Raw genomic sequence first — 27899 nt, forward strand, 5'->3', positions numbered from 1 at the left:
AGTTTTGTTTTTCTGCTGTGGAATAAAGCGTGTGATTGACAGCTGAGGTCACGTGACCGCCCCGTGGCCGCTGTAGTGGCAGTGGAGTGATCGAGAACACAGTGAGAGGGTTAGAGTTTCCCTCCAGTGTGTTATTGAGAGCTGAGTCTGAGAGCATGCAGGAGGAGGAGGAGGACAGGAGAGGATCCAGACTTAGAGACGATCAGCAGCAGGGTGAAGGGTGATTATGGTGATGATGATGATGATGATAGTGAGCTCTGAGAGCTGGAGAGATCAGCTCCAACCTGGCAGCTCTGAACTGGATTGGTGTGAAGGAAATTATCTCATCCACCCCAACATTGCTGAATTCTACAACACGGTCAGAGACTTTTATTATAATTGTAATATTATTTATTCCTCACACTATTGCTTCTTCTTCTTCATTTTATTAATTTAAGTTTGAAATCTTAAACCGTTCCATAAAAACACACAAATGTTGGTTATTTTTCCACCAGTTTTCCAAATTCTTTTATTTTGTTTTCTACATATTTTTTGTCAATATTTTCTATCATTCCACTTACTTTCCTTTCCTCCTTCCTCCTGTGATTTCAGATCAGTAATGTGCTGTTTTTCATCCTGCCTCCTCTCCTGATGCGCTTATTCCATCAGTATGCAGTGAGTTATAACCGTGGGATTTATGTCATATGGTTCCTGTTCATGGTTATTGGTAAGTGATGAACTGTCAAAAAAAGTAATCTCATCTCATTATCTCTAGCCGCTTTATCCTGTTCTACAGGGTCGCAGGCAAGCTGGAGCCTATCCCAGCTGACTACGGGCGAAAGGCGGGGTACACCCTGGACAAGTTGCCAGGTCATCACAGGGCTGACACATAGACAACCATTCACATTCATACCTATGGTCAATTTAGAGTCACCAGTTAACCTAACCTGCATGTCTTTGAACTGTGGGGGAAACCGTAGCAGCCGGAGGAAACCCACGCAGACACAGGGAGAACATGCAAACTCTGCACAGAAAGGCCCTTGCCGGCCACGGGGCTCAAACCCGGACCTTCTTGCTGTGAGGCGACAACACTAACCACTACACCACCATGCCGCCCCAAGAAAAGTAATGAGTATAAAAATTTTACAGTTAATATGATTGGAAGATTGTCTGAATGGGTCTAAAGAGACGCACTAGAGCCTCAATGTAGTACAAAGTGGTAGAATTTTAAGTTATATTAAATGATAGTGATTAAAGTGAATGGAATGTGATTTAATCTGTGTTACTGTGGGTGACATATCACATAAAAAGTCGACAGCTTTGTTTTACTGTATTTTCAGGGACAGAAAAGGAATCAGATAGCAGGAATGACACATTTTGACTCTTTGTTGTATAAAGCATCAGACTTTTTTTAATTTCGGCAAGTGTGACTTTCTTTTAAAAACAAATTTTAATCCTTTTTGAGCTCTGAGTGTTTGGAACAGTGGAGTTTGTAGATAATGCAGTAATTGTTGGAGACGTTTCCTCAGAGATACAGCCTCCTGCTTCCCTTGCTGATAATAAACTCATTTCACAACACAGTTTCTGATATTCATCCACAGGGCTGAAATGTATAAAATAAAGAATATATAGCAAGCGGATGGAGTAAGGATCAGAACGAGATGTTTGTATACCAGGTAACAAGCATTAAACAGGTTCTAGGAGATGATTTCCATCTCCATGGCAGCTCTCGTCAACATCCAAACAGCACATTGTTCACTTGTCTCTAAAAACATCATCAGATCGTTTAGTTTCTGTCGGCTTACAAACAAAAGAGGCTCCAGCTCCTGTTTCAGTTAAACTGTGATCATTAGTAAAGAACAATGTTTGAAGGTGGACAGAAATACAACAGTGGTGCAGATCTTCTCTTTTCAGTTAATATAATTCATTAAAAGATGCATCATGTTCTTTCTGTTTTAAAAAAAAGTATTTAATGCAGTGCTGTATTAAGCCAATGCGGTGCCCCTGGGCACTATACCTCAAGTGCCCCCCCCCCCACCACCCTGCGCGCACACGTTCAGTAACCTTCTGCACACACTCACAAACCTTGCCCTTTGCTGTCAAAAATGGTAGCATATACATAAACAATAGTACACATAAACAAGGTCATTCTTCCTCATTGAAAATTTATTAAGTAGGCTACATCAGCCCATCAAATTCACTGAAAACAACCAACGATATGCATGTAGGCATATTGAAATGTCTTATTCAAAAATGAGCAGCATATATTTGTATGTCTCAATAAAAACCTTCAAAGCATCCATACTCTATTCTATCCATATTAAAATCTCAATTCAAAATGTGTATCAATTCAAACAGCATCAGCAATTTAAACAGCATCCATCTATATACAATACAGCATATTCAAATGTGTCAATTCAAAATGTGTATCAGTTAAAATAGCATCAATCTAGGCAACATATTCAAATGTCTCAATTCGAAATATAAATTCAAATAACATCCCTCGTCTTCCTTCTCGTCACCATGGTGTGAACTGATCTCTACCTGGCTTAAAGTGGCTTCACACATATCCTCCTCCCCCGGGGTCTCCCTTGCTCCCATCTTCCTCAAGGGGATCCTCGTCGTCGCCGACCCCTCGGCTAACACTGGCTGTGGTTGTAGCATCTCCCCGGCCAGTGCTAGCAGGGCCATCTCCCTCACTAGCATCGCTGATTTCACTAGCTTCGGCTTCAGCGCTGGTAGTGACAGCAGTTGTCGATGTTTTTATAAAAAAACGATCTAACACTGGAACATTTTTAATTGCAGCTACACGCCTGGAGTCTTTCTCTTTTTTTAATTTTCTCTTCGCACAACCATTCAATTGATGTCTGTCCATTTTTCATTTCTACCGTGGTTTTTAAAAAATTGATACATTTCACCGTAGGTGGACTGGCTCAACTGACAGGTTGAGGAAAGGGGGGTTAATGGTCACATAGGCCACTCTTGCTCAGAATTATGATTATTGTTGTTGTTCTTATGAAATTAGTGTTCATAATGAATTATATATGACTATTTAACAATGTCAAGTGTATAACCATTTTAAGTGTACAAACATTCACGAAAAATATTTTTAAAGTTTCTGTCATGTGGTGCCCCCCCACTGGCTGTGAGTGGTTAGTGCCCCTGGGCACTGTGCCGCAGGCCCATATAGTTAATCCGGCCTTGATTTAATGCAGTCTTGTGGGATCCCTCAAGTCTGGGATTTTTGTTATAATTAGACTCTAGCCCTTTTTACACAGCTATTCCAAAATATTGGTGTAAAGAAGCACCTCAATATTCCAGCTTTAGTGATTTACATTAAACCAAGTAAAGTCATCATGAAGCCATGCTGGTGTGTGTTTTTACACAGCGAACCAGCGTTCTGCAACCAAAGGTGTGACGTGTCATGAGTGTTGGCATCTAGTGTGATGTATCTATGCATCAGAATACAAATACCTCGAGAATACCAGTGCTGCTTTCAAAACAATTGAAGGTGAACCGAGTGTTGCGGTGATTTTGTAAGCCGTCACATTTATATTCCTCTTCAATTACAAGCAGGATTACTGAGCATCATATGCAACATGTAATCACTTATTTTAAATAATTCACATTTATGGGACATAACAGCCTCAATATATATAAAACATGTTTGTGTCCATTAGCCGAGACAGCATTTCAGGGAAAACAGTCTGTCACAGAAAACTGTATTTGCGAGAGAGAGAGAGAGAGAGAGAGAGGAGTGGATAGAGAGACTCGTGTGAGCAACATGTTTGTGGATCAGAAACATGTTGGAGGAGAAAGTGAAGAGAAACAGGACAGAAAGACTTGTGGATCATAGACGCCATAGACATTTGAATTTGTGCTGCTCTCAGAAAGAAGAATGTCAATGTTAAAAGTGTCACACCCCTGTCCCGCCATGCCACCTGTCCCTTTTACACAGACACCGATTCCGGCCCTGTTACGACCAATCACTCAGCTCAGAGGGGGAACAACACATACCCCGTTCCACATTCAAACTCTTCATACAGAACACGAGGAGAAGTAAAGGAGTCAGATTCCTGCCTTTAACAGGCTGCATGAAGCAGCTGACTGATTGCTACTTTTCCAGGAAGTTTCACTCTCAGAAAAAAAGAATACCAGAAAAAAAAACAATGTACCACTTCTTGTCATTGGTGTATCAGATGTTGCTCTTTTGTACAATTAGTGTATATCATTTTCCGAGAAAGTGCACACAGTATACCTTTAAAGGTAGTTATGGTCTAGTTCTATACTTGATATTTTCAGTGAAAGATACATACAAACGATAAGCATACACTTAGTACCTTTTATGATGATGTTGGTTAGTTGTATTCATATTCATATCACGTGACACATTAATTGCACACATAAAAACTCATTCAGCTGACCCAGAGACTTCTCATGAGGGACCTGCGTGGTTAGATTGGAACTAATTCACAGGTCTCACAGCAACACGGATGGGGTGTGAATACTTATGCACTCGTGACTCATCATCTCATTATCTCTAGCCGCTTTATCCTGTTCTACAGGGTCACAGGCAAGCTGGAGCTTATCCCAGCTGACTACGGGCGAAAGGCGGGGTACACCCTGGACAAGTCACCAGGTCATCACAGGGCTGACACATAGACACCGACAACCATTCACACTCACACCTACGGTCAATTTAAAGTCACCAGTTAACCTAACCTGCATGTCTTTGGACTGTGGGGGAAATTGGAGCACCCGGAGGAAACCCACGCGGACACGGGGAGAACATGCAAACTCCGCACAGAAAGGCCCTCGCCGGCCACGGGGCTCGAACCCGGACCTTCTTGTTGTGAGGCAACAGCGTTAACCACTACACCACCGTGCCGCCCTCATAAATAATTTTGTATATTAATTTCAGCCCAACTTCAACATGATGGACTATTTTGTATAGGTTCATGAGATCAGTATAATTCTAATAAAGTCCATTTCAATTCTGTAAAGGTGTGTGTGTGTGTGTGGGGGGTACTTAGGTTAAAATGATGAATCAATACATTTACCTTTTTTTATCTTTAAAGCTGCAGACAGATGGATGTGGAGTGTTATACTCCATAAATGTTATTTGTTATACTTTTTGCTCTCCTAGGCATGGGTTCAGTGTATTTTCACGCAACGCTCAGTTTTATTGGTCAGATGTTGGATGAACTTGCGATCCTCTGGGTGCTGATGTGCGCTTTAGCGATGTGGCTCCCGAAAAGACTCCTGCCTAGAATGTTCCAGAGAAACAGGTACAGACATGAAACCATGTTCAGTTATGCCCAGGTCAGACGGCAGGCTGCAACTAGTTTTCAACTACTTGTGTCTACCTCCGATAACAAAATCGCAGGGAGACGCAAGACTGGTCTTGCGTCAACGCACGACGACGCAGATAATGGAAGAGTGTTGCAGAAGGTCTTTAGTAGAGGCAGGTTGACGCAAGTGGATCACAATCTGTTCGCATTTCATTGGTTCAAATAGCAGGTTGACGCATGTAGAGGCAAGCGGTCATGCAACACTTGAGTGACCAATCGCAGGTTGAAGCAGGTAGTGGCAGGCTGAGATAGGGGAAGACAAGTCTTTAGAGATGGCTGCAATGCATCGTAAGTACACACAGACTGCACCTGCAAATAGTTTACAACAACCTGCGAGCAGTCTTATGGCCTTATATTTTTTAAAGGCTTTTTGTGCGCTGCATCTGCTTCCGACTGGTTGATTCAGCTTAAAAACTCTGCATCTTGCAATATGTCTGACCACAGTGGAGGATTTGATGCAAAATGCCTGCATCCACCTGCGATCAGTCGCCACCCGACTGACCGCAGGTCACAGCATGCGTCTTTCTGCCGTCTGACCTGGGCATAAGATTGGAAGGTTAATAATCTGCCTCTCAGGTTCACACCAAATCCACAGGAATTCAAGAACAACTTTCTGGCTGTTTATAATAATGATTAATAATGAAAAGTTTTTGAGTTCTGGATTGTGATTAGCCAAAAGGTGTTGATTAATTCTCCAGAACAGCAGCTCTGACAGTAGTGCAGCTACACATCACAGGTTTTGTTTAATGCACTGTTATTGTTTCCATAGTAACAGCTCATTCACAGGGGTGTGTCCAGCAGACATTCCACATAATCGAATGTGTGTAATCCCTGATATGGTGAAGTTTCCTGTGAGGAGAGACTGACTTTTCTGGAAGGAGTCTCCAGTGTTAGTGCTTTGTAACAGTCAGATGTGAAGTTGTAAGGTTTTAAATGTGAAATTCTTCAGCAGGAGTTGCTTTAAGCTGCTGGTGGTTCTGCTGTCTATCGTCTCCACCTGTTTGGCCTTTGTGAAACCGGTGCTGAACTCTGTGTGCCTCATGACTCTGGGGTTCCCCTGTACGGTTCTTCTCATCACCGAACTCCACAGGTCAGAGAAATGCCACACACACCGTATACAGAGAACATCACGGAGTGATAAAAACAAGAGGCGAATGAAGAACACTTAAACAGGAAGAATGAAAAAGAGAGAAAGAAAGACATACAGTACCAGTCAAAAGTTTGTACACCCCTACTCTACTCAAAGTAGGTGTTTCTGTATTGTGACTATTCTCTACATTGTAGAGCAAAACTGAAGACATCAAAACTATGAAATAACATCTGGAACATATGTGGAATTGTGTGGTAAACAAAAGTGTTAAAAAACAAAATGTTTGATATTGTAGATTCTTCAGAGTATCCAGCATTTACCTTGATGACGCTTTACACACTACTGGCATTATCTTAATCAGCTTAATGAGATAGTCACCTGGAATGCTTTTCAATTAACAGCTGTGCCTCATCAAAAGTGGACGAGCTTCTTGCCTTCTTAATGCATTTGAGATCAAACAGTAAACAGTAAATAATAAAAAAAATACAGTGAATAGCCCTATTCCACAACTAATCTATATTATATCAAGAACTGAACAACTAAGTAAGGAGAAATGACATCCATCATTACTTTAACACATGAAGTGACTTAATTTATAAAAATAAAGAAAAAAACACTGAATTAGAAGGTGTGTCTAAACTTTTGACTGGTACTGTGTGGAAAGAAAGAAAGAAAGAAAGAAAGTGAAAATACAGAGAGGTAAAAGAAGATAAAGAGAAGGGGAATAGAGAGAATGTGAAAGAACGAACTAAATCACAGAAAGAAAGAAAGAAAGAAAGAAAGAAAGAAAGAAAGAAAGACTGGATGGATGGATGGAGGACTCCGAAAAATTACTGACAAAAATGGAAAGAAAGAAAGATGAGCAAAAGACAAAAATAAAGAAAGCCAAAAGAGGGAATTAAAAAGAGATCAAAATGCACCGAAGTACTGTAAAAGAGAAAAAAATAGAATGAAAAAACATTAAAAATAAATTTATTTGCATCTGAAATTTTATTAAATTTTATTTTTGATTTGTGATAAAGAAGGAAGACATAACTTTACAGATGATGTAATTTATGAGATTTATTTTATTCCTTTTTTAACGGTGAGGTGATGAGCTTTTGGAGCGCAGGTGGCCAAGTGGTTAGAGCACTTGACCGCTAAGCGAATGGTCCCTGGTTCGAGCCTCGGCTCGACGGGGATCTGGGGCTCGCTCCCTGTCCACCCAGCAGTGAATGGGGACCTGGTGGAAACACTGGGGAAGTTAAAGGCAGCGAGGAAAGGAACTGGCCACCCTACCTCACTATGCCGACGGCCCAGGACAAGTGTGCTCTCTAACAGGCACTCCCCCAATGTACGAATCGTATATGGGACTCCCCTTTGCTTTTTTGATGAGCTTTTGTTTGTGGAATTACAAACAAACTCCGGATTTGTTCCTTGACTCCGAGTTTATTGTAGATCAGACTCATGCTGTTATTAAAAGTTGTAATTTCTCAGAATGACATGCAGATAGTTTCACATGAGCTCTGACTCCTGCCCCCGTTCTTCTGCAGTGCTTTTTCCTTTTTCTTCATCAGTCATTGTGAAACAGTCTGAACACACACACACACACAGAGGTCCGGCCCAGCTGGTGTGTGTTCTTGTCCAGTTTCTGAGCGCTGATGATTTATTTTTAGAATCCTGTTTGGGTCGGAGGTCTGAGTTTCTCCTGTTTGGCTCCAGCACCTCGACCTTCGACTGATAAACATGAGACACATCTAAAGTTCTTCAATACTTCAGTCCAGACCTTTCACCTCTATTTACTATAACCTTCAAATCATACACAAGGAAGAGAAAGACAAAAGGGACAGAAAGAAAGCAAAGAATAAAAAGAAAGAAAAAAGAATCAAGCCAGAAAAATAGAGGGATAAGAAAGAAGAGAAATAGAAAGGAAATAAAATAAAAAAAGACAGTAAAACAATAAGGAACAGTAAAGAGTGAAATGAAAAATAAAACAAGAAAGCAAGAAAAAACAAGCAAAAATAGAAGAGGGAAGAGAAAGAAAGATAGAAAGGAAGGGAAAAAAAGAAAAACATCAAGAAAGACTGAGAAAGAGTAAAGAGAATGGGAAATGAAAATAAAAAAAGAGATAAATGAGGAAGGAAGGAAAGAAAAATCAATGAGAAAGGTGAACAAAGAAGAAAGGAAAAAATAATGACAATAGAGAAAAAAGGAAGGAAAACAGAAATGAAAGGAAAAAGAGAGTAAAGAAAAAAAACCCCTGTCCAATCTGCAGAAATGTGTGAATTTATTGTGGGACACCGCAGTACTGGGACTGAGCGAGAGACACATGGATGAAATTCTCTTTGATTTCTGCTATACATTTCCATAAATTGTCACCAAAAGCAGCACTGTATCAATGTTTTCTGTAAAACAGGTAATGGCAGCACCGAGAGCTAACTGCACTACCAATTTACATCATTAACCCAGAGTTCATTACACACAAAGTAAATCACCGCCTCCAGGGTCAAAATATTTATAAAACATTTGAGTTAAAAAAATGAAAATAATTCATGTTTCTAACAGATTTTAGTAGGAGAGAACAATTATACAAGTCTTAATAAACAGGATTCCTTTTAATATACTTTTTATTTCCTTCCTGGTTTGAGACTTTGGGACATGTTCATGTTACTTCGTGTGGATGGCTTTAAAAGTAGACTGCATTTCAGACTTTTCAAGTGTAGGTCATAAAAAGAATTTTCCCTGACACCCAATTTTTGTTTAGTGGACCGAAAGCTACTGAATTCGAATCACAGACTTCCAATTTTATTAGTTTTTTAAAAATAGTGCAATTATTGAATTTAGGGCCACATGGCCCTAAATTCTCTACTATTTATTCTTGCTTCACCATGACCCAATTCAAGATACTACGTCATGCATCACATGGTGGGCTTTCCCTATTCGCGTAAGGCATTGTGGGATACAAATTTGAAAGAGAGTACAATGGAGGATGCGAATAAAGTGAAAGACCGACTACAGTAACGGAAAGCAAGAAAAGATATGTTACGAAAGAAAGGAAACGCAGGACCAAACTAATAAATATCGGCAGTCAGTGAGCACCTCGGTGTGATCAGCTGTTCATTTACCAACAGAATGATGTAACTGTCAGCGCACGGGCAAGGTAAACCTGTAGATGGCCATAATGCAACACTGGATGCCAGCTGCCATAAAACCCAGAAGAAGGAGGAAAAGAAGAAGTGGTAAACCTGTGCATGTGCACACTGAACTTCCGCTGTCTCTTGACTGTGTGAAGTGCGCAATTTCATGCACGTTATTTGCTCGGGAATCCCCTCAAATTAACTTCCCAGCTACAGAATGGTCTGTTTTGTTTTGTTTGAGATATTGTATAAATAAACATATATCACAATGACCAAATTTCAGAGGGAACTAAATTTCACAGATTTCATGAAATCAAAAGGCCGTATAGCTTTAAAATTAGTCCTGAATGAAAACAGCACAAACATCTCACCGGGATGGTTCAGGTGGAAAGGGCAAGTGTGCACTGTCTCCCTCGAGTGGCCATTCAGTGTATTACAGCAGTAGGATTTGACTCTAAATTACAGTTTTATCTAATCCTGTAGATTTATATATATATATATATATATATATATATATATATATATATATATATATATATATAAAATAAGTAATTTGTTTAAGGACAGACAAGGAGTATTTTAAATTTTATTTTAAGGTTATGTTATTTAATCTTTAATTTAAACAGAACCAATTTTCCCAATGGCAACCTGGTGAGCAAGAAAAGCTGTCTGAGGGAAAAGCACACACTGATGGTGATAACATCTCATCTCATTATCTCTAGCCGCTTTATCCTGTTCTACAGGGTCACAGGCAAGCTGGAGCCTATCCCAGCTGACTACGGGCGAAAGGCGGGGTACACCCTGGACAAGTCGCCAGGTCATCACAGGGCTGACACATAGACACAGACAACCATTCACACTCACATTCACACCTACGGTCAATTTAGAGTCACCAGTTAACCTAACCTGCATGTCTTTGGACTGTGGGGGAAACCGGAGCACCCGGAGGAAACCCACGCGGACACGGGGAGAACATGCAAACTCCACACAGAAAGGCCCTCGCCGGCCACGGGGCTCGAACCCGGACCTTCTTGCTGTGAGGCGACAGCGCTAACCACTACACCACCGTGCCGCCCTGGTGATAACATAAACATACTATTAAAAAACAAAGCATTTGTCTTTTTAGAAAGTTTTACTATAAAATATTATTACGGAAATTGAAATAATTAACAAAATTCAACTTGTATGAAAGGTTGTGAATTATTAACATTAATTATTAAAATTAGTGTGAGGGGCAGGATTATGGGTGTGGCTTTTTAGGAATTAAACAAAAACAATGTATTCTACTTCATAGATTTTTTTTATTTTTTCTGTGTAAACTGACGTTCTGAAGTGGAACCTGTACTGATAAAACCTGCCATTAGGTGTAGCTCTTTAACAAATCTGCGATGATGTAGAATATCATGTTTTAGGATTCAAGTTTAATGTCAGGTGCACAAGTACAGCATGTAATAAACAGTGAAATTCAACACACATTAATAGACAAACATACAGCATGTACACCAACCAGCCACTTTAGTAGAAACTTGTTCTTGATTCTAAGATTCCTGTTCTTGGCTGCAGGAGTGAAACCCAATGTGATCTGCTGTTGCATGCGGAGATACTTTTCTGCTCACCACAGTTGTAAAGAGTGATTATATGAGTCACCAGATCATCGCAGGGTTGACACAGAGACAAACAACCATTCACACTCACATTCACACCTACGGTCAATTTAGAGCCACCAATTAGACTAACCTGCATGTCTTTGGACTATGGGGGAAACTGGAGCAAACCCACACAGACACAGGGAGAACATGCAAACTCCACACAGAAAGGCTCCCATTGGCCACTAGGCTTGAACCTAGAACCTTCTTGCTGTGAGATGACAGTGCTAACCACTACACAACTATGCCACCCCAGCTCAAACCAATCTGTCTATTTTCCTTGGACCTCTCTTATCAACAAGGCATTTGTTTCCACCCACAGAACTGTCACTCACTTTTTTTTCTACCATTCTGTGAAAACCCCAGGAGATCAGTAGTTCCTGAAATACTCAAACCAGTCCATCTGCCACCAACACCCATGCCACAGTGAAAGTCACACTTTCAGATCACAAAATTTTTCCCATTCTGATGTTTGAAGTGAGCATTAACTGAAGCTCTTGATTTTAGCATGATTTTATGCATTGTGCTGCTGGTAAGGGATTGGCTAATTAGAGAACTGCATAAAACAGCAGGTGGATGGGTGTTCCTAATAAAGTGGCCGGTGAGTATACATGATGGCACAGTGAAGATAACTGTACAGTTGCTCTCAGGCTTCAACAAACACCATTTCAAATGCTTGAATTTATCTCCATGAAGCATCCTGTTTTGATTTAACCAGGGGTGGACAAAGTACCCAACTTCATTACTTTCGTTTATAAATGCCTTGAGACCTCAAGAATGGCACAGGAATAGTTTTAAGCGTTAACAATAAATCTAATATAGTAATTTTTACGATTAAAATGATTCATATAGGTAGCAGTCTGAGTGAATGACCTTGACATCCGTAACGTCACAGCAGGAAGTCTCAGTCTCATTGCCATTTCCGCTATACTAAAACACAGAGCTGACTGCAACTCCGATCCTCCATTTTGAGCTAATTTATCGCCATGCCACATAGATGTGTTGCTGGCCGGTGCAACAACATGACAGAAGGTGGATTTACGTTGCACTCATGGGCCAAGAATGTTCAAACTGCAAAGATTTGGACGAGTTTTGCGAGAAGTTCATGGGCACATTGGGTGCCTACGAAGTGGTCTCTCCTCTGCTCTGCACATTTTACTGAAGACTCATACGAGACCTCTGATCTGTTGAGGAGTGTTGGCTATAAGCCCGTATTGAAAGAGAGTGCAGTACCAACAATTAAAACTACAAGAAAAGGAAAGTATTTATTTTATTTATTTTTCAAAAGGAAAGTAAGTTCAATTGCACCAGTTCTCCCGAAGTGTGAGCCGAGGGTTGTTGGTAAAACCTGGGACGGAACATATTGCTCGGGCAGTGACCTCCCTGCGGTTGTTGCTAAAACCGGTGACGTTCCGTTCCATCCTGGGTTTTAGTAATTGCCTGAGCCAAGCAGTAATGGTGGAGTACTCAGTATGGAGAAAATGGAGAATGAGTGGACCAGCCGTCTGATTTCTTCACTGGATATCGCTGCCATCTCACCCTTACGTGGAAGAAGCGAATGAACAGAGAACTGAACGAACACCTGAAAGTCAGATTGTTTCAAAACAATCAGCCACAAGATTGGCCTTTAAGAAGCAAGAACACAGACGGGTAAGCTCTGACTCATTTGGATATAAAACAAAAACACATTGTTTACCTGCATTTAGATTAATACATGCAACTTGTATTGTGTGTTTAAGTTATAGGTATAAGATTATTTAATTTGCTTCAGAATGTGATTGTCCCAGTTCATCTGATTATTTAATTAGCTTTTACGCTTTATCAGTGAAAATGCATGCATGTACATGTATGTTGCATAAGTTATAACACCTATCCTGTTTTAATGAGAGTCAACCCACAATCAATGAAGTCAAATCAGTCTTAGTTGAGCAAGTCGATAACGATATTTCTTACTTTCACCATAAATTTTTATTGATATGACTTTGGTGTATAGCTATCAAAAGCCTCAGCCTTAAAACCGGTTCCTGCTGTGACGCCACACACTCAGGGCTGGCTGGCTCAGCAGAGCAGCTCAAATGCCAACTTTGCGGTTGATTTAAACTCTCAAAAATATTTATTTTTATTCCCATTTATGCAGCATACAAGAGTCAAGGATGGAGATACTATCCACTCAGAAATTTATTTTAAAATAAAGGTTCTGCATATCTCCTTTAAGACAAAGTACAGATCTCACTGGTCAAATGTTACTCCGATACAAGTGAAAGTTGTACAGTCAAATTTTTACTTCATGACAAAGAACTGGAGACCAGAGGTTTCAACTGTGATACGTGGAATGTGGGGTGAATGCGTCGCATGGTGAATGGTAATGCTAGTTTGACGGAACATGGATTGATTACCTTACTGACGAGGAAGGGTCCTACGTATCTGGGAGCCAGCTTGCGGAAGACGGTTCTGAGAGGCAGACGGTGTGGAAAGCATGACTCGCTGCCCCACCCAGTAGGTGGGCGCCTTAGAGCGGTGTTTGTCGGCCTGCCTCTTGCATGCTAGGGTGGAGCATGGGAGTCTTCTCCAGGCCAATGCTCATGTCCTCCTGCAGCGGTGTATGAAGGTCTGGGTTGAGGGTATGGCGACCTCCTCCTCTTGGTTGGGGAAGAGTGGTGGTTGGTAGCCTAGGGAGCACTGGAAGGGCGAGAGACCTGTGACAGATGAAGGCAGAGTCTTGTGAGCATATTCAACCCAAGGTAGGTACTTACTCCAAGAACCGGCATCCCTGGATGCCATGCACCTGAGTGCTGGTTCCAAGTCTTGATTTGCCCATTCTGCCTGGCTGTTGGTTTGAGGGTGGAATCCTGATGAGAGACTACAAGTGGCCCCAATGAGTTTGCAGAAGGCCCTCCAGAACTGCGCAGTGAATTGAGGACCCCAGTCGGAGACGATGTCAGAGGGGAGTCCGTGCATGCGGAAGATGTGGAGGATGAGCAGTTCAGCAGTTTCTTTAGCAGTGGGAAGCTTGGGCAGAGGGATGAAGTGGACTGACAGAGAAGCGGTCAGTGACTGTGAGAATGCATGTATTGACACCTGAGTTGGGGAGTCTTGTGATGAAGTCCAGGGTGATGTGTGACCAGGGTCGACAAGGAATCGGGAGGGGTCTCAGCAAGCCGGCAGGGGGTCGATTGGCTGTCTTGTTCCAGGCACACATGTCGCAGGCTGCCACAAACTCCTGGACATCTTCCTTGATCGATGGCCACCAGAAGCGTTGAATGAGTGCCAGGGTTCGAGCAGCTCCGAGGTGACAAGCCAACTTGGAGCCATGACCCCACTGCAGCACCTGGGTTCACACAAAACACGGAACAAACAGATGGTTACATGGTATATTGCTAGAGTTACCAGCCCCGGGGTCCTGCTCCAGGGCCTTCTGCAGTAATGTCTCTACCTCAAGTAAGACGGCCCCCACCAGACAGCATGGAGGGAGGATGGTTCTGGGCATTCTAGACTCCTCCTGACAGGAAGAGAATATCCTGGACAGGGCATCCACTTTGCCGTTCTTGGAGCCTGGGCGGTAGGAGAGCGTGAACCGGAATCGGGAGAAGAAGAGAGACCATCGGGCTTGACGTGAGTTGAGACGTTTGGTGGACTTGAGGTATTCTAGATTTTTGTGGTCAGTCCAAACAATGAAGGGGAGATCTGACCCCTCGAGCCAGTGTCTCCATTCCTCCAAGGCCAGCTTGACAGCCAACAGCTCTCTGTCGCCGATGTCGTAGTTTCACTCAGCAGGGGACAGCCGGCAAGAGAAGGAGCAGGAGTGGACCTTGTCGTCATTGGCCCTCTGGGAGAGAACGGCTCCAACCCCGGACTTGGAAGCATCAACCTCCACAATGAATTGCTTGGCCGGGTCAGGTATGGTGAGGATGGGTGCTGTGGTGAACTTGTGTTTGAGCATGGAGAAGGCTTTCTCTGCTTCCTCCCCCCACTTGAATGGGCTCTTAATTGAGGTCAACACCGTGAGAGGTCCGGCCACCGTGCTGAAGTCGCAGATGAAGCGTCTGTAGAAATTAGTGAATCCCAGGAAACGCTGGAGCTCTCACCACGAGGATGGGGTGGGCCAGTCAGTGACTGCCTCAAGCTTGAGGGGGTCCATCTGGATCCTCGCTGGGGAGATGATGTACCCCAGAAACGAGACGGAGCTCTGGTGGAACTCACTTTTTTCCACCTTGACAAACAGCTTATTCTCTAACAGGCACTGGAGGACCTGCCGGATGTGACCCCAATGTTCTTCTAGGGAGTGGGAGAAGATCAGGATGTCATCCAGGTACACAAAAATGAAGATGTTAAGATAGTCCCTTAAGACGTCGTTCACAAGTGCCTGGAAGACTGCGGGAGCATTGGTCAGGCCAAAGGGGACTACGAGGTACTCATAATGACCCATAGCAGTGTTAAAGGCCATCTTCCACTCGTCTCTCTCCCTGATCCTGACGAGATGGTAAGCATTACGTAGATCCAGCTTGGTAAATACCTTGGCTCCCTGGAGTAGTTCAAAGGCCGTGGACATGAGTGGTAGTAGGTAGTGGTTCTTGACTGTGATGGCGTTGAGACCTTGATAATCAATGCAGAGGCAGCGCAACTTGTCTTTCTCCATGAAGAAGAATCCTGCCCCTGCTGGGGAGGAGGAAGGGCAGATGATCCCAGCTGCCAAGGACTTGGAAATGTACTTCTCCATGGCTTGCCTTTCGATGGGAAAGAGTAGAGTCGTCCTTTGGGTGGTGCCGTCCCGGGCAGGAGGTCGATTCCACAGTCATAGGGTCTGTGAAGAGGGAGGGACACTGCTCGGATCTTACTGAAGACAAGCTTTAGGCCCAGGTATTCTGGAGGCACGTGAGAGAGGTCGGGAAACTCATTGGCTGAAGGCTGCGGTGGCTTGGCAGGAGGCAGAGCAGAGTTCAGGCAGGAAACTAGGCAGGACTGGCTCCAGCCTAAGACGGAGTTGTCAGCCCAGTTTAGGTGGGGGTTATGCTGCATTAACCAAGGTAATCCTAGAACGATGGGTACGATGGGAAACGATGGGAGGTCATTCATGGTGTGAAGTTGGATGATTTCAGAATGATTACTGGAAATCCTCAGGGTGAGTGGGGTGGTGAGGTGGGTGATGGTGGTCAAGCAAGTGCCATTGAGTGTCAGGATGGTGAGAGGAATGCAGAGAATGAGTAGCAGGATTCCCAGACACTTGGGAGTGGCGAAGCAGATCAGGTTCCTGTCCACCCCTGAATCAATGAGGGTCTAGAGGTGGTGGTGCTGGTTGTTGAGGATGATGATGGCGACAGGGAGGAACGGTCGATCAGCGGGGGGCTGGTTTCAAGCGTTGCCCACCAGGGCCCCTCGATTCACTGGTGGGCTCGTCCTTTTAACGGGCAGGCTTGGCAGATGTGTCCCAGATGACCGCAGTAGAAGCAGGCCCCTGTGCTCTGCTGGCACTGTCATTCTTCAGCTGACACCCGAACCCGGTCTACCTGCATGGGTTCAACGGACGAGGCGGGAGATGGAGAGGAGGTGAAGCTGGGGAGAGTCTTCTCTCTCCTCCATTGCTGGATACAGGCGTCGATATGGTTGGCGAGGTCCATGAGGCTGGAGAGGTCCGATGGCAGTTCCTGTGATACCAACTCGTCCTTAATGGCGTCGGACAAGTCATGCAGGAATGCGTTGACCCGGGCGGTCTCGTTCCAACAGCACAATGCCGCCAACATCCGGAACTCGATGGCATAGTCTGAGGTAGACTGGGACCCCTGCCACAGCTGCATGAGTTCTCTAGCTGCCTCCCGGCCGGACAAAGAGCAATCAAAAGTTTGCCTCATCTCCTCGGAGAAATCTTTGAAGTTGGAGCAGAAATGTGCATCGGCATCCTAGACCGCTGTTCCCTACTCCCTGGCCTTGCCAGTGAGGAGCGTGATGATATATGCTACCCGGGAGCATTCTGTGGGGAAGGCCAGAGGTTGCAGCTCTAGGATTAATGAGCATTGAGACGAGAAAGATCTGCAAGTACCTGGTTCTCCATCATAGGGTTTAAGTGCTGGGAGTCTCTGCTCGCAGAGAAAGGCAGTGGCAGGAGCTGGAGTCGGAGACGGCTGGGCAGGGGTAGGCACAGCTTGATAATGCTGCATCTGTGTAGTGAGGAGGTTGAGTGAGTCGGACAAGGTGGCAAGGTTCTGACTGACTTGTCGAAGGTCTTGTTGATGGGTCCCAAGCAGGGACGGACTGGGACCAAAAAACGGCCCTGGACTCTCCCCCCCCCCCAAATAGGCCCACTATACTATAGTATACTATACTATAGTGCTATAGTAAAGTGCTATAGTGGTATATTGTCTGTCATAACAAAACCCACACAAATATTGGGGCACTGATTCCTCATTCTGGCACTTTCCTGGACTCTCCCTGTCATCTTTTGAGCTGCCACTATCTTCAATCTGAATAAACAAACAATTGAAAAGATGAAGTTGGATACTAATGCTATTGTTGATTATATCTAAACTATGCAATGGCATCTAGGAAAACCCTTCACACTGTGTACTGACATATGTTTGATTAACATTTGTTTAATAGTATTATTTGGAATGATAGCCTTCAAACCTGTACTTATACCTCAAAATTCTATTTTTAAAAACCAGCCAAAACTTTGGATAAACAGCATTTGATACCTAGGCTACAGACAAGAAGAATAAACAGATTTGGAGTTTTTTCCTAAATCCAAATTATATTTTTAGCCTTTTAGGTCTATTTTGTGTAAGAATTAGCCTGCTTGACACATTTTATAGTTTTAATATTATGCTGATTTTTTGGTAGGTAAGCCTGACAAACAGATCTAAAATTAGGCCATTAACAAATTGCACAATGCAATGCTGCTGTGATTAGTTATGATACCATTCAACCAATCATCCTTCAAACAACATTTGTAGCCTATTCCACAGACATTCCACCATGCACCACAAAAGAGAAGACAAAGATAAATAGTGCCAAAATGGAAAACACTTCTCCCCCTCAAACTTTTGGTTAATGATAGGCTAGAGCTCTGGTTCTCTTGAACGTAAAGAGCCTAATCTGCATGAATTATGCAGAGGTGAACATATGAAATCACGGCCATTTGTGCTTGCCTATCTATTTATAATTGGGTTGCTTGGTAGTTACGTGTTTGTTTTGACAGCAATAAGCCACATATTTCTCATCATCACACTGCAGATCCAGTCAATAGAAGATTGGCCTACTGTGAGAGGGGTCTATGAGTGGCCTTTACGTAACCTGTTTTATGCTATGGTTTTATGTCGTTGTCACTTACCAGTACCTCCTCCTCTGGTGAAATTCCCTCAGTTGCCTGCCCCTCATCATGACTATCATCATCAGCATGTGGTTGGTCAGGTTGGATGTCCACCTCGTTCTGTCTCGCTCGGTGATAACGTGACTTGAATGTTACTGCTGCTGCTTGCAGTTGCACTGCTGCCAAAAAGCTCTGTGAGCTTTCTACATTTTGAAGCATCTTCTTCAAGTGACTTTACTTTTTGTTTTAACTTTTCCCATCCACCTTTCTCCTTACGTTTTCTGCTTGCCATCTTTCTGTTGACAGACACTAATGTTACTCTTTGTTTGCTTTTAGGCCTATGGAATGATTGACGGATAAATTGTCTTAGTGCCACCTGTTGTTAGTTGATAGACTGAAAATTTTGGTTATTGAACAGGGCTGACGGCCGTAGACCGGACAGCCATTCTGGACTTTTCCAGAACGCACAGATTGCCAGTCCGCCCCGGTCCTGAGGAGAGTCCCTTGTTGTTGGACGGTCGTTCTCAGATGGGTGAATTCTGCTGGATCCATGCTGGCCAGAACGTACTGTTAGGGTTGCGGTGTGGTGAATTAGGACCCAAAAGCAGAACATGCACACAGACAGTAATCCAAGAAGCGTAGTGAGTTTAATCCAGAAAAGGGCATGGCAAAAATGTAAACAAATCTTGATTAAGAAACAATAACGAAACTAGTCCAGGTATAAAAAGAAAACATGAAACTTGACTTAAAAAACGAGACAGGCAAAGACAAAAAAAATCTCTCGAGGCAAAAAAACGGCTAGAGTCTACATATGAGACGTTCTGGCACTGTCTGTGGCTGAGAATGGCATTTAAAAAGGCAGTGGTGATGATCAGGACATGAATGCAGGTGAGCACTCGCTGAACGGGAAAGCAGGCAGTATGGAATTCCCGTCCCGGATCTGGATCGGAGCTGCCATGGGAGATCCACAAGCTCAGGAGCGGATGTTTGGGGCAGAGTGTGACAGATCTACTGACTAGCATGTAGAACCTGTAGAATAAACACCTGGTAGAATGTTACAAAATGAAAACACAACTGAACTGAAAAAGAGCCATTGTCATTTATTTAAAAAAAATTGTAACACTCCTCCCCATCCCCACAAACCAGCATGGTAGTGTTCTGACCCAGTTCTGGCAGTGTGTGCACACAATGTATACATATATATTAATCATTAAGACAGTGGAATAGTTGTAAAGGACTGGAAACCAGAGGTTTAAGCTGTGATACATGAAAGGTAGGGTGAACACATTGCATGGTGAGTGGTAATGCCAGTCTAACAGAACATGGGTTGATTACCTTCTTGATGAGGAAGGGTCCAAGGAACCTGGGTGCCAGCTTGCAAGAGACGGCCCTAAGTGGCAGGTGGTGCGTGGAGAGCATAACTTGTTGGCCCACTCGGTAGGTGGGTGCCTTGGAGCGATGTTTGTCGGCCTGCTTCTTGGATGCGAGTGCGGAGTGAATGAGTCTTCTCTGGGCCAATCCTCATGTCCTCCTGCAGCAGTGTATAAAGGCCTGGGCTGATGGTACGGCGACCTCCTCCTCCTGGCTGGGGAACAGTGGTGGTTGGTACCCTAGTGAGCACTGGAACGGAGAGAGACCTGTGGCAGAGGAAGGGAGAGTGTTATGTGCATATTTGATCCAAGGAAGGTACTTGCTCCAAGAACTGGCATCCCTGGACGCCATGCACCTGAGTGCAACCTCCAAAGCCTGGTTGGCCCATTCTGCCTGGCCGTTGGTCTGTGGGTGGAAGCCTGAGGAGAGACTACAGGTGGCCCCGATGAGTTTGCAGAAGGCTCTCCAGAACTGTGCAGTGAACTGAGGACCCCAGTCAGAAACTGTCGGTAGGCAGACCATGTAGGCGGAAAACATGGTGGATGAGTAGTTCTGCAGTCTCTTTGGCTGAGGGGAGCTTGGGCAGAGGAATGAAATGGACAGTCTTAGAAAAACAGTCAATGACAGTGAGAATGCATGCATTGCCACCTGAATTGGGGAGTCCTGTGATGAAGTCCAGGGCGATGTGAGACCAAGGTCGATGTGGAGTAGAAAGGGGTCTTAGTAGGCCAGCAGGGGGTCGATTGGGTGTTTTGTTCTGGGAGCATGTGTCGCAGGTTGCCATAAACTCCTGGACATCCTCCTTGATGGATGGCCACCAAAAGCACTGCTGGATGAGAGCCAGGGTTCGGGCGGCTCCCAGATGACAGGCCAACTTGGAACCGTGACCCCACTGCAGCACCCGAGTTCACACATGACAGGGGACAAACAGATGGTTATGAGGGATATTGTTAGAGTTACCTTCACCGGGGTCCTGCTCCAGGGCCTTCTGCACAAGCGTCTCAAACTTTAGAATAGTGGCTTCCACCAGGCAGCGTGGAGGAAGGATAGTCTCGGGTGGCTTGGACTCCTCTTGGTGGGAGGAGAACATCCTGGACAGGGTGTCGGGTTTGCTGTTCTTGGAGCCTGGGCAGTAGGAGTGTGAAGTTGAATCGGGAGAATAAGAGAGACCAACAGGCTTGACAGAAGTTGAGATGTTTGGCAGACTTGAGATACTCCAGGTTTTTATGGTCGGTTCAGACTAGGAACGGGAGGTCAGACCCCTCGAGCCAGTGCTGCCACTCCTCCAAGGCTAGTTTCACGGCCAGTAGTTCAAGGTCGCCGATGTCATAGTTTAGTTTGGCTGGGGATAGCCGGTGGGAGAAGAAGCATGGGTGGACCTTGTTGTCGTTGGCCCTCTGGGAAAGGATGGCCCTGACCCCTGACTTGGAGGCGTCGACCTCGATGATAAACAGCTTGGTAGAATCAGGTATGGTGAGAATGGGTGCTGTGGTAAAACTGTGCTTGAGACTGGAAAAGGCTTTCTCTGCTTCCTCCCCCCACTTGAACTTGGTCTTGGTCGAGGTCAGGGCTGAGAGAGGTCTGGCCACTGTGCTGAAGTTGCGGATGAAACGCCTGTAAAAGTTGGCAAACCCCAGGAAGCGCTGGAGCTCTTGTCTCGAAGATGGGGTGGGCCAGTCAGCAACTGCCTCCAGCTTGAGGGGATCCATCTGGATCTTGGCTGGTGAAATGATGAACCCCAGGAACAAGACAGAGCTTTGGTGGAACTCGCTCTTCTCTGCCTTAACAAACAGCTTATTCTCCAGCAGGCATTGAAGAACCTGCTGGACGTGACCCTGATGTTCCTCCAGGGAGTGAGAGAAAATCAAGATATCATCCAGGTAAACAAAGACAAAGGTGTTAAGAAAGTCCCTCAAGACATCATTAACCAATGCCTGGAATACTGCAGGTGTGTTAGTCAGGCCAAAAGGGACTACGAGGTACTTATAGTGGCCTGTGGTGGTGTTGAAGGCAGTCTTCCACTCATCCCCTTCCCTGATCCTAACTAGGTGATAGGCATTGCATAGGTCCAGTTTAGTTAACACCTTAGCTCCCTGGAGTAGTTCTAAGGCTGTAGTCATAAGCGGTAGTGGTTCTTGACTGTGATGGCGTTGAGACCTCGATAGTCAATGGAGGGGCAGAGCAACTTGTCTTTCTTCTCCACATAGAAGAATCCCGCCCCTGCTGGGGAGGAGGAAGGGCAGATAATCCCAGCTGCCAGAAACTCAGTGATGTATTTCTCCATGGCCTGTCTCTCGGCGGGGGAAAGAGAGTAGAGACGTCCCTTGGGTGGCGCCGTCCCTGGCAGGAGGTCGATACTGCAGTCATAAGGCCTATGAGGGGGAAGGGACACTGCTCGGGTCTTACTGAAGACAGGATTCAGGTCCAGATACTCCGGAGGCACATGAGAAAGGTCGGGAAACTCGCTGGCTGAGGGCAGAGGTGGTTTGGCGGGAGGCAGAGCAGAGTTCAGGCAGGAGGCCAGGCAGGAAGGACTCCAGCCTAAGATGGTGCGGTCAGTCCAGTTTAAGTGGGAGTTGTGCTGCATCAACCAGGGTAATCCAAGAATAACAGGAACATGAGGGTTGTTCATGATGTGAAGTTGTATAGTTTTCGAGTGATTACCTGAAATCCTTAGGGTAAGCGGGGTGGTGAGGTGAGTGATGGTGGTCAGGCCAGTGTCATTGAGTGTCAGGACAGTGTGAGGGACCTCGAGGGCAAGTAACGGGATTCCGAGATCCTTGGCGGTGGCGGAGCAGATCAGGGTCCTGTCCACCCCTGAGTCAACGAGAGCCTGAAGATGGTGATGCCAGTTGTTGAGAGTGATAACGGGGAGCAACGGTCAGTTGGCAGGGGACTGGTTCTGAGCATTGCCCACCAGGGCCCCTTGAAATCACTGGTGGGCTCGTCCTTTTAGCGGGCAGGCTCGGCAGATGTGTCCCTGCTGACCGCAGTAGAAGCAAGCCCCCATGCTCAGTCGGTGCAGTCATTCCTCTGCTGACACCTATACCCGATCTACCTGCATGGGTTCGACGGACAAGGCTGGTGGTGGAGAAGGGTTGAAGTTGAGGCAGCTCCTCTCTCTCCTCCGTTGTTGAACCCGCATGTCAATACGATTGGCAAGGTCCATCAGGCCGGAGAGGTCCAACAGCAGTTCCCGTGAGACGAGTTCATCCTTGATGGCGTTGGATAAGCCATGTAGGAACGCGTCGACCAGGGCACTCTCGTTCCAACTGCATGACACTGCCAACATTTGGAACTCGATGGCATAATCCGAGGTAGATCAGGACCCCTGCCACAGCTCCATGAGCTCTCTTGCCATCTCCCAGCCGGACAGAGAGCGGTCGAATGTTCGCCTCATTTCCTCAGAGAATTCCTTGAAGCTGGAACAGGGCGCGTCGGTGTCCCAGACCACCGTCCCCCATTCCCTGGCCTTGCTGGTGAGGAGCATGATGGTATAGGCTACCCAGGAGCATTCTTTGGGGAAAGTCAGAGGTTGAAGCTCCAAGATCAGCGAGCACTGTGACAGAAAAGATCTGCAGGTACCTGGTTCTTCACTGTAGGGCTGAGGTGAAGGGAGTCTTGATTCATGGAGAGCAGTGGTGGCAGGAGGTGAAGAAAGAGATGGCTGGGCAGGGGTAGGCATGGTTTGGAAGTGCTGAAGTTGTGTGGCTAGGAGGTTGAATGAGTCGGACAGAGTGGTCAGGTTCTGGGTGATCTGCCTGAGTTCCTGTTGGTGGGTCCTGAGGAGGGCTCCTTGCTGCTACATAGCCGTTCTCAGATGGTTCAGTTCTGCTGGATCCATGTTGGCCAGAACGTAAATGTTATGGGTGACAAGATGTGGTGAGTAGGATCCAAAAGCAGAAACACAAACCAGAAAATCCAATGAAATAAAAAAGATTTAATTAAAGTCCAAGAGAATAAACAAACAAAAATAGCAAAAATAGTCCAGACAAAAAAAAATGTAAACAAAAAACATAGCACAAAAACATGAAAAAATGGCAAGACGAGAGTGCAAAAACTGTGGCAAAGAATAGGCAAAAACAGAGAGCTAAAATCCAGGAAGCAAAATGGCACAGAGATGATGTGAGAAACAGACAAGACGTTCTAGCAAAGTACCCTTCTGAGAACGACCTATTTATATACAGCAGAGCAGACCAGGAAGTCAATGCCGGCAAGATGGAATTCCCGTCTCGGATCCGGATTGCGCTGAGCTGGGAGATAATAAATCTCCGGAGTGGAAGTCCGGTGCGGATCATGACACTAAAAGCACATAAAACTTCATTGCAAGCTTTCTCTTGGAATAAAATATTTACATACCTCAATATGCTTCCGCAGGTTGGACAGCAAGTTTTTGTAGGTTGTGATGTGCTCTGTTTTAGGCAAACAAAGCAAACATTTAAAACGAAATTAATCTTTATTCCGTTCAGAAAACTGAAACATGGGTTCTAGCTATAGCCATGAGTGCGTGCATTCCCCAGAAGAACCGCCTCCTTCCATTCTGCCATTAACTGATTGTGTTCAAATAATACTGCAGAGAAATCACTGAACTTGATTTTATACAGTCTATGGACATGCCGTGACCCGAGTGATTACTAGTTTATTGTTTATACTGCTTATTTCATGTTTACCTGCTATACCTCAAGTGCCCTTGACTGTTTATTTGCTTGAATTTATGTGTGTGTGTGTGTGTGTGTGTGTGTGTGTATATGCGTGTGTGTGTGTGTATAGTGTTTAGTCTATGTCTAGTTCTTATCTAGAGTGTTTATACTGTTTATATTGTTTATTTCAATTATCCTATTTTTATTTATTGCATTGCCTGTTTGCACCGTGGGTCAGAGAGGACTGAAATTTCATCTGTGCTGTATGTCGAGCATGTATAGCATATTTGACAATAAAGTTGACTTGACTTGACTTGACTTGATAGGCTGTCTCAGTGTCATCTGCGAAAAAACCAATCACGTTTTAGAAAAGAAAAACACATCCACTTTCAAAGCCACTTCATAGTAATGAGTAACAAGGACCTTGATAGAAATGCAGTGGAGTAAAAAGTATGATATTTGTCTTTCAAATGTAGCGAAGTTAAAGTCATAAGTTGTCAAAAAATAACACTCAAGTAAAGTACAGATACTCAAAAAGTGTACTTAAGTACAGTACTCAGGTAAATGTACTTCGTTACTGTCCACCTCTGGATTTAACTGCTCCTGCAGGAGGACCTCCAGCAGGTCACACTGCGCTTTCTACCTGAACAACCTCAACGACTTGTGCTTAATTCCATCCACATTAAGTAACATTAATATTAAATAAAAGCAGATTCAGTGCAATAGTGCCATCATTGCCCACTGTCTCACCCTGTAATTGAGGTCAGTAATGACTGACAACTTGGCTACTTTATCTATTCTCATAATTACTAGACCCTGATCACATAATTACAAGATATTTTCTCATGACTATGAGATGTTTTCTTGTAATTATTTTCTCATAATTATGAGATAAGGTGTCTTTTTTTCCTTTTGTGAATGCAATGAGCTTCTGGAGGAAACTGAAGGTGAGTTGCTTTTTTTGAGTAATTTCTCTTTACTTCACTGCCCCCAGTGGAGACATTGAGTACTGCAGAAAATTATCATTGAAACAGTATGCAGTTTATAAGCCAGTTATAATAATCTCTCTCTCTCTCTCTCTCTCTCTCTCTCTCTCTCTCTGGGTTCAGGTGTAAGAACCCAAGTGTGTTTAAACTGGGTTTAATCTCAGTTGTGTGGTGGACTCTCGCTCTTCTGTGCTGGGTCAGTGACAGGATCTTCTGTGAAATCTGGTCCAGCATCAACTTCCCCTACTTACACTGCATTTGGTATGATTTAGTTTATTGATTTTGTTTGTAAGTCATTACAGTAATTTCAGAACAGACTGCTGCTTTAAGAAGGCAAAGAAAAAAAAAGAAATGTGTTTATTCGGCAAAAATGATTTCAAACATAATCATGACGAGATACACACTGAGAGTTAATCATGGGAGGTTTTTAAAAACACATCAGCATGTACTTTGTGTTGTGTGTAATATATACTTTAGTCCTGGATTCACGATGTGCTGATTCTCAGGGGTGGGATCTGGTCAAAATCCAGCAATAATTAAATCTGCAAAGTAAGATATGTAAATGATTGACAGCATTTCAGACTAAAACATTTGGACATCAGTGATGTCTCAACTGAAAACCAATATAGGCTCAGCCATTCTAAAGAAAGAAAGAAAGAAAGAAAGAAAGAAAGAAAGACAAAGGAAACGAGGAAAGAGAAAGAAACAATGAAGAAGAGATAAAGCAAAATGCAGAAAAACCTTGGTTTAGGTTTAGGGTTACCCTCACATTAACCCTAACCCTGGATCTACATAAATTTCTGGATTTGTATCAAAATCTAATCGATTATTCCTCTGCCCATGGCCCACCTTTCCTCCAAATTCCATCACAATCTGTTCACTACTTTTTGAGTTACATTGGGAACAAACAAAGAAACAGCAGTGAAAACATAACCTCCTCAAACACAGTTGGTGGAGGTAATAAACAGACAGACAAAGAAATATTAAAGAAAAAAACATTTTATCATAAATAAATGTAAATATGAAGATTAGAATTTTGCTTTTGTTGTGAACAGTTAGTAAAGGTCAAGATGAGCAGCTTTGGTTCTTTTTCAAATCTCAACCCTTTTTGTGTTTTGTGTCATAAATTAAATCCAGAATTTTCTTCTCAGTGACAGCTGAGTGTTTATTTCAGGCACATTCTCATCTGCTTGGCCTCGTACCTGTGCTGTGTGTGTTTTGCATATTTCGATGCTGTAAGTGAGGTTCCAGAGAGAGAACCGGTGCTTCGGTTCTGGCCCAGTGAGTGCTGGGCTTTCATCGGTGTTCCTTACATCACTCTTCTCAACACACACCGAAAATCCTGTAGCAAAACACTGTAAAGTCTCAGGAACAGTGTTTACATGGTGGAGTGTGAAGATGTGAAGCAGCAGTGACAAAATGACATGGAGAACTCAGACATGAGAATGATGCAGGATGAAGCAGTTTACCTCAGACACCAGTTTCTCCTCAAAACCCCAACAGATCAGCAGATGCTTTAAACAAACAATTAATATTTGCTAATGCTGTTTAATATTTTTGAAACTATATGTTTATACTGTCAATGATAATCACTTCACTGTACAAATTTTTTAAAATCATTTTTAACAAATAAAATGGTAATATTTCCCCCCTTGTTGATTAAGGGATAATGAGTGAATTAGTAAATAGAGATTATTATAATTAATTTATTATCTCATCTCATTATCTCTAGCCACTTTATCCTGTTCTACAGGATTGCAGGCAAGCTGGAGCCTATCCCAGCTGACTATGGGCAAAAGGCGGGGTACACCCTGGACAAATCGCCAGGTCATCACAGGACTGACACATAGACACAGACAACCATTCACACCTACGGTCAATTTAGAGTCACCAGTTAACTTAACCTGCATGTCTTTGGACTGTGGGGGAAACCAGAGCACCCAGAGGAAACCCACACCGACACAGGGAGAACATGCAAACTCCACACAGAAAGGCCCTCGTCGGCCATGGGGCTCGAACCCGGACCTTCTTGTTGTGAGGCGACAGCGCTAACCACTACACCACCGTGCCGCCCATTATTATTATTATTATTATATGAACATTCCTGTTCTGTAAGATGTAAACTAATTTTTTGTGTATGAGAGTAACACCACAAAGACTGATGATTCCATTTTTATTGATATTTTCTATTCATTAATTTCTAACACTATTGCAGAAGTGAAATTATGAATATTTTGTAGTTTACAGATTCTGTTTTTACATCAGGCGTTCCTGTTGGGCTTTAAACCCTTTAGATTTCTCACTGATCCTGTTATTAGCAATAAATTATTTTATAGAAATATTCACATGACTGTTCCATGTTTAGAGAGTCTGATGAAAATCTGACACTACAATCTGAGTTTAAAATGTAAAAATCATTT

General features: G+C 43.9%; 1 protein-coding gene across 2 annotated transcripts; it reads left to right on the top strand.

The window, feature by feature from the left end:
• Positions 1-163: 163 nt before the first annotated feature.
• Positions 164-27642, top strand: LOC132882889 (alkaline ceramidase 2-like). 2 transcript variants are annotated; one of them, XM_060915992.1, is made up of 6 exons: positions 164-358; positions 592-706; positions 5126-5267; positions 6283-6420; positions 25603-25740; positions 26654-27642. In XM_060915992.1, exons 1-6 carry the CDS (start codon positions 227-229, stop codon positions 26838-26840), a joined length of 852 nt encoding a protein of 283 aa, XP_060771975.1. In that variant the 5' UTR covers positions 164-226; the 3' UTR covers positions 26841-27642. The 2 variants fall into 2 exon arrangements, with proteins under 2 accessions (XP_060771975.1, XP_060771976.1); XM_060915993.1 differs by having other exon boundaries at positions 26631-26729.
• Positions 27643-27899: the final 257 nt, after the last annotated feature.

The sequence above is a fragment of the Neoarius graeffei genome, chromosome 3 (assembly GCF_027579695.1).
Source record: "Neoarius graeffei isolate fNeoGra1 chromosome 3, fNeoGra1.pri, whole genome shotgun sequence".
NCBI classification, from domain to species: domain Eukaryota; kingdom Metazoa; phylum Chordata; class Actinopteri; order Siluriformes; family Ariidae; genus Neoarius; species Neoarius graeffei.

Bases quoted from the DNA above. Each gene is read 5' to 3' on its own strand.
- LOC132882889 (XM_060915992.1), top strand. From the start codon at position 227: ATGGTGATGATGATGATGATGATAGTGAGCTCTGAGAGCTGGAGAGAT. The intron at 707-5,125 runs GTAAGTGATGAA...TTGCTCTCCTAG, and splicing joins GTTCCTGTTCATGGTTATTG to GCATGGGTTCAGTGTATTTT. The intron at 25,741-26,653 runs GTATGATTTAGT...TGTTTATTTCAG, and splicing joins CCCTACTTACACTGCATTTG to GCACATTCTCATCTGCTTGG.